This window comes from Podarcis tiliguerta, assembly GCF_965153285.1.
Source record: "Podarcis tiliguerta genome assembly, chromosome: 16".
NCBI classification, from domain to species: domain Eukaryota; kingdom Metazoa; phylum Chordata; class Lepidosauria; order Squamata; family Lacertidae; genus Podarcis; species Podarcis tiliguerta.
The window spans coordinates 16421625-16428922 of NC_139549.1; the positions used below are offsets into that span (position 1 = coordinate 16421625).

Genomic DNA, 7298 nt, shown 5'->3' on the forward strand with positions numbered 1-7298 from the left:
GGCTGTAGTGGCATATAGAAATAGTATCTTATCTTCTTTTTTGATTTCTTTGCCCGTCATTCCTAGCAGAAAGGCTTCAGGCTTTTTGGGAAAGGTATATTTTTTAAAAAAAATTAAGTTCATTGTAAATCTTTTCCCAAAAGCCCTTCACCTTGCTGCATGACCACCACATGTGGTAGAGGTCCCCCTCTGCCTCTCCACATTTCCAACAACTCTTGTTTTTCAACCTGTAGATCTTGGCTAACTTCACTGGCGTGTGATACCATCTATATATCATTTTCCATAGGTTTTCCCTTAGTGCCATACACGCCGTGAACTTCACATTAGTGTTCCACAGTTCCAGCCACTTCTCAAAATCAATATTATACCCAATATCTATTGCCCATTTAGTCATAGCCTCCTTCGCCTCCACTCCACTCCACTCTTTTGTGTACCACTCCAATAAAATATCATATAACCTAGCGAGTATTTTATTCTTACCTTCTATAATTTCTGTACTAAATTTAGATTTTTTTATCCTCAAATCCTAATTTCTTTTTGTCTTCTTTTAACAGATCATTTACCTGGTGGTACTGTATCCACCCAGTAAATGAGTTTTTAATTTCTTCATATGGTCTGAGTTTAATACCTTGATCAGTTTTCCGTATAAAATACGAGACTGTAAAATTTATTTGATACTTACCAAAAGTGTGGAAGGAAGTCTAAGGCTCGGCAGAGCCTAAAAGAATTGTGTATTATATTTATGATTTGTGGATTTGATTTGATATGCGTAGGTTATGCTATGAATTTTGTATTTGTTCCTATGTAAATATATGCAATATCAATAAAAATTTAATTTGCAAAAAAAAAAAAAAAAAAAGACACAGGTGTTTAAATTGGACAAACAGACAGAGCTGTCAAGTCACATGGCAATGCTTGTGCAAGTTAATTTTATTATCCTATTTCAGAACAGTGGAAAACAGAGGCGGGGGGGGGAGAGATCTATCAGAGTGTCTACGGGGAGGAGGGGACTGTGCTGGACTTGGACACCAGGTTTGCTTCTAAGTGATTGTGTTGCAGCCGTGAAAGGAAAGGAGTGGACCAATCGGAGGGGGGATTTCTCCTCCCCCCCCCCCCACAATTGGCTGGCGGCAGCATCTGGGAAGGAGGCAGAGGCTTCAATCTTCACTTTCTTCAACAATTTTCACTTCTGTGCAGCGATGACCAACGACATGGTGTCGTCCCCCTTCGCCTTGTCCGCCAACATACATTGAAAACGTGCATTTCTGGATCTGAAAGCAGAAGGAGAAGAAGGCAGAAACGAAAGGAAGAAAGATGTCAGTCCGGGAGGGCCTGTTTTTATTCATTTCAATATGCCTCCACTCTTCTCTTAAAGACAAGCCCTATCCAGTGGCGTAGTGTGGGTTGTCAGCACCCGGGGCAATGCAAGTAATTTGCGCCCCCTAACCCGTGGATTTGCGCCTCCTAATCCGTGGATTTGCGCCACTGGCCCTATCAGGGCTCTCCCTGAGAACATGGCAGAAAGGGTTGCGTAGATTTGGGCTCCCTTAGGAGATGGAGGACTCCCCTTTGTTGGAGTTTTGAAAGCAGAGGTCAGATGGCCACTTGTCAGGGATTCTTCAGTTGTGATTCCTGCATTGCAGGGAGCTGGACTGGATGACCCTTGGGGAACCCTTCCAACTCTATGATTCATGACTACACACAGCAAACACAGGCAGGGATCCTGGGTGCAGCATTTGGCACTTGGGAAATATGTACTCTGGTTTTTAAAAGAAGCGTTCTGGCTTATATACGTTTAAGAGTTGCAAAAAGCAAACAGATGAAACAAACCCAGCAGTGTGAATATTTGCAGAGCGATGGCCGGTCAAGTCCCAGGAATCAGAGGGAGGGGACCCTCCAGCCATGTCTCAAGGGTCCTTAACCTTCTCAACAAATCGTCAGATCAATAAAGCTGACCTGGGCCAGCTTTAACATTAGGCAGAGGGAGCTGGGCTCCAGCAACAGCTGATTTTTTCAGTGCAACTATTGAGTAGCATTTGGTCAGTTATAATTCGGTATTAAGCAGAGCTTTTGCTACCAGGAAGAGGTGCTTTGGGGGAGTTTCCAGTCTCAGATTTTCAAAAAAATCTCAGCCTAACCTTCCTCGCAAGGTTGTTGTGAAGATAAAATGAGGAGCAGCAGAGCCACGTATGCCACTTTGAGCTGCTTGGAGGAAAAGGTGGGATAAAGAATGCAATGACTGTAATATTTAAAAACTAAAAACAACAAAATGGGGCAGGGTGAGTGGAAACTTGCCACATACCAGACCATTTCAGCCTATATAAGGCTTCAGCTGGTTCATGGCGGAGAAGGCTACTGATAGCTACTAGCCAGAATGGCTCTGCTCTGCCTCTATGGTGGGAGGCAGCAATGCTTCTGAATACCAGCTGCTGGAATTTGCTCTCGTCTTGCTTGTGGGTTTCCCTTTGAGGAATCTGGTTGGCCTCTGTGAGAACAGGATGCTGGACTAGGTGGGCCACTGGCTTGATTCAGCAGGCTCTACTGCATGGGTAGGCAAACTAAGGCCCAGGGGCCGGATGCGGCCCAACTGCCTTCTAAATCCGGCCCACGGACGGTCCAGGAATCAGTGTGTTTTTACATGAGTAGAATGTGTCCTTTTATTTAAAATACATCTCTGGGTTATTTGTGGGGCATAGGAATTCATTCATTCCCCCCCCCCCAATATATAGTCTGGCCCCCACAAGGTCTGAGGGACAGTAGACCGGCCCCCTGCTGAAAAAGTTTGCTGACCCCTGCTCTACTGCCTGCAGAGGTTAACATCTTTATTGTCCTTCCCTTAGCCTCTTGGACCTGTCCAGGGTCCTGAATCATAGCTGATCTGTGACTGTACGGTGCTGGACTCTCCTGGCAATCCACTGCCTGCAGAGGCAGAAAAAATAAGGGTCTCTGGGAACTCACTGTAGGAATAGGCTGCTGGTCTAGATGGGGCCCCTTTGGCAGAGCATAACCACTGTGACTAGCAGCCACTGACAGCCTGTTCCTCCACAGATTTGTCTAATCCTCTTTTAGAGCCTTCCAAGATGGTGGCCATCATCAAGACTAATGGGGGAGGGAGTTCCCCAGTTTAACAAGTGTTTTCTTCTCTCTGTCCCAAATCTTTCAACATTCAGCTTCATGGTGATTTCCATGAGTTCTAGTGTTAGGAGAGAGGGAGAGAAGCTTTTTTCTCTATCCACTCTCTTCCCCCAGAGAATTCTGGGAATTTCCTTTTCACAGAGGCACCCATTTCCAGCACCCTTAATGAACTACAGTTCCTGTGACACTTGGGGGAGGGGAAGGCAAGTTGTGCTCTTTCAATGCGCATCAAATACGCATTGAATATACAGTGGTACCTCGGGTTAAGAACTTCCGGAGGTCTGTTCTTAACCTGAAACTGTTCTTAACCTGAGGTACCACTTTAGCTAATGGGACCTCCTGCTGCCGCCGCGCGATATCTGTTCTCATCCTGAAGCAAAGTTCTTAACCTGAGGTACTATTTCTGGGTTAGCAGAGTCTGTAACCTGAAGCGTCTGTAACCCGAGGTACCACTGTACAGAGCGCATCTGCCCAAAATCGAGTCAAAATCTCCACATAACTTCAATGAAACATAGAACAGGGAAACAGACTCTGTGTTTTGAAGTTCGCAAGGAATTATGGTCCACCTCCCCTGGCTTTGCGGGCTGGTTTCATTGGCATTGTTTGTAGGAGAAAGCTTCCTGTTTAGAGCTTGACAGATGGTTGTCCTTCAAAACCATGAATGGTGGAGTGGAAACACTGTGGTGGAAATGGGAACTTATACAACAATGCAACCTGGACAGGGAATGGATATGGCAAAAGGGGAACAACAGTGGGAAGGATAGATCCAGATTTTACACACAAGCAAGATGAAGAGAAAGAAATAATACTGAGACAACAAGTAATGATTTAAGGTGGGGAGGCAAAGGGTTGGGTAACCTCATTTGTTTTTTGTTTTTAAGGGAATGAGAAAATATACAAGCCGGAATGGATAAATAGACAGCCGAGAGAAAGGAGGGAAATTAAATTTTAAAATGTGGAATTTAATGTTAAATATAAGTAATGGAATGTGAATTGGAAAGAAATATGCAATATAAAGCAGTAAATAGGGGAAAGAAGGGACACATCTATGAAGAAGAGTGGGAAGGCAGTGGAAAAATTGCATTACATTTGATGTAATTTAACACTGACATGTTAAAAACTTGGAAAACTAATAAAAATTATACGACAGAAAAGAAAAAGAAATGCGGAACAAAACTGGTTGTTCTCTCACCTCCTCATCTTCATCGGACAGAGGATGGCAGTCCGACAGATCTTCTGCTGACGACGACTCACCCATGTAGTCATAATGCCTGATGCGGCCGCGTGGCGACGGTCTAAGAAGCTCCTCGTCATCCCTCGTGCAATTGGTCTTCACCATATACACTGTGAATTCCATTATGAACCCAGGGGCGTCCTGAAGCCAAGAAGGAGAGACATTTCATTATTACTTTTTTTAAATTCTTCTTTATTGATTTAAAATATCATCTTACATATATATTACAGACAGTTACATCAGAATTAAGCATATAATAGAATTAAAAATATAATAGAAAAAAGATAAATAAAATAAAAATAAAAAGCAAAAAAGAGTTAACAATCAGAAATAAATATTGGTTATAACATCCTGTCTTTTCTAATAAAGTCTTCTGAAAGAAACTTCCAGTCGTTCTCGTTGTACTTTTTTCTATTGTCTTAATTTTATCGCACAGTTTGTTTTGTAACTTTTCCTGTATATTCATCCAGTATATTTATTCCATTTGTTTATTATAGACAAGTATCATTCAGTTCTGCTAGGATAATGTCATTATTACAATATAATCTTATATATTCTTTGAATAGTCTCCATTCTCTGAATATTTTTTGATTTGGGGCTCCTCTGACTTTTCCGGTCAGCTTTGCTAATTGAAAGTACTCTTTGTTGTTTAGTCGTGTCCGACTCTTCGTGACCCCATGGACCAGAGTACGCCAGGCACTTCTGTCCTCCACTGCCTCCCACAGTTTGATCAAACTCATGCTGGTAGCTTCAAGAACACCATCCAACCATCTCATCCTCTGTCGTCCCCTTCTCCTTGTGTGAAAGTCCTTTACTCTGAGTTATTGCCAGTCTATTATTGTAGGTGTTGTTTCACATTTCCAACTTCCAAGAAAGGGAGACATTTCAAGCTTTCCTGTTCTCGATGTGAAATGTTGCGTTAAGCCAGGGCTAGTTCAACTGAATCCCAGTAGCTGCTTCAAAGGTGAGGGCCCAAGCCTGAGAACATACATAAGTGAGGAAGGGCTCCTCAAAGCACACACAAAGCTTTTCTTTTGCCTTAATGTTGTCTCACCCAGCTCTTCACAACAGCCTTCACCTTTCAGCCTGTGGCTTATGGGGGCCAGGTCAGAAGATGTAGGTTCTCAGGCACGGTCCCCTCAGGAGGCCCTTCCCTTTTAGAAACTGGGAGCAAGGCCTTCCCCCTCCCCATCCCACCCCCAGTTCCTGGGCCTGTTCCTCTGTGGCCCACCAGCCTAGTGGGTAGAGGCAGGAGAGATTTTTGCACAAGTCCCTCAAATCCTATGGAGAGAAAACCAAAAGCTGGAGGTTGCAATTTATAAAAACAAAACAAAAAACTCACTTGATGTTCTCAGATGGCGGGGGGATGGGGGACGACTCCTGGAGCTGCCCAGTCATGGTTCTCCATTATTAAGCCCACCCATGAAATTGCAGTTCCCTTTCCACAGAATTGGGACCATTGCATCATCTATCTATCTATCTATCTATCTATCTATCTATCTATCATCTATCATCTATCTATCTATCTATCTATCATCTATCATCTATCTATCTATCTATCTATCTATCATCTATCAACTACCATATCTATCTACCATCTGATATGTTTCATTTGCACAAAAGTAATATATATATTTTTAAATCACTCCAAATACCTGTCAAAATATTTCTAAAACTAATGTTGTTTTTTTCTTTTTTGTTAATTGGTATTTGAGCAAGCAGAAGGAGGAGACCAGGGCAGGGCAGGTGCATCAGAATTAGAGAGAGACCTACCAAGGAATCAAAAAAGAGGAGCGGGGAATTTCGGTGGCCCTCGAGATGTTTTTGGACACCAGCAGATTCAGAATGGCTAATGGTCAGCAATGCTGGGCATCTAGCAACATCTGCAGATGTTCTGGGACTGGGAGCTGAAGGGAACCCCATGAACCCCAGAACATACACAAGTCAGACCAGCTGTATTCCCAGCTGAAGGTAGCCTCAGTGGCCGGAATTGCCTTTTACCAGCTGTGACTGTGGTCCAGCTACAACCATTTCTGGACCAGGAAGGCCTGACAGTAGTTCATGCACTGGTGACTTTGAGACTGGATTACTGCAATGCACTCTGTGTGGGGCACCTCTTCCTCTTGATCCAGAAGTTGGTGCAGAATACTGCAGCACGATTGCTGACAGGAGTGAGGCCCTGTCACCACGACGCTGGTGCTCAGATATTTGCACTAGTTGCTGATTTTTCAACTGTTAATGGTGTGAATGGGGTCAGTTTACTGGCGAGATCGCCTTACCCCATACGTGCCCACTTGGCTGCTTCAGTTGGTGCCACATAGTGCTCATTCCCCATCTGTAAGAAATTGATACTTTAGAGTGGCAGCACCTACACTATGGAACTCCCTGCCTCTTGATCTCAAGCTGCATTCTCTTTGCTGCATTCTTTCCGGCGCATGCTAAAAGCCTGTCCAGATATAGAACATTGAAGTGTATTTTAATTTGGACAAACTTTTTTTTTTGCGGGAAGGGGAGCAAGAAAAAAGAGCGACACACACACACCCCTCCCTGGGGCTCCCCGGCCACCTGCTCCTCTTACCTTGATTTTAAACTCTGCATCCTCGTACAGCTTATAGAAATGTTTGGGGTTCTGCGCATTAAAGTAATCTGTAATCTTTCTCTTGAAGTAATCCCTGAGAAAGTGAGAATTCTCTTCATCTTTCAACCTAAGCCGATCGTGTTTCGCCCTTTCCTCGTACTCTTCCTCCGATGTGAGCGGCCGTGCTGCTGCCCCTCGACAACAGTGCCACTGTCCTCCATCCCCTGATTCCGGCTGATTCTCTTCTTCCTGTGCCCCCCATGCCGGCTGACCCAAGAGCAGGACTCCCAAGAGAAGCAGCGGCAAACACAGCCAGGATCTGGTCATTGTGGCAAGGAAAGGCTGGGAACT

The 7298-nt window shown here is 44.1% G+C and overlaps 1 protein-coding gene across 1 annotated transcript; it reads right to left on the reverse strand.

Moving 5' to 3' along the window:
• Positions 1-912: 912 nt before the first annotated feature.
• On the reverse strand, positions 913-7298 carry LOC310665995 (uncharacterized protein). Its single transcript, XM_083416397.1, has 3 exons — positions 6948-7298; positions 4328-4510; positions 913-1271 (listed from the first exon to the last, which is right to left on the reverse strand). The coding sequence occupies exons 1-3, from the start codon at positions 7272-7274 to the stop codon at positions 1158-1160; spliced, it is 624 nt and encodes a 207-aa protein (XP_083272523.1). The 5' UTR covers positions 7275-7298; the 3' UTR covers positions 913-1157.

What these genes read in the sequence shown, in the direction of transcription:
- LOC310665995 (XM_083416397.1), bottom strand. Translation starts at nt 7,274, where the DNA reads ATGACCAGATCCTGGCTGTGTTTGCCGCTGCTTCTCTTGGGAGTCCTG. An exon ending in ATGCAGAGTTTAAAATCAAG is followed by an intron (nt 4,511 to 6,947) that starts GTAAGAGGAGCA and finishes TCTTGGCTTCAG; the next exon opens with GACGCCCCTGGGTTCATAAT. An exon ending in TGTCCGATGAAGATGAGGAG is followed by an intron (nt 1,272 to 4,327) that starts GTGAGAGAACAA and finishes TTCTGCTTTCAG; the next exon opens with ATCCAGAAATGCACGTTTTC.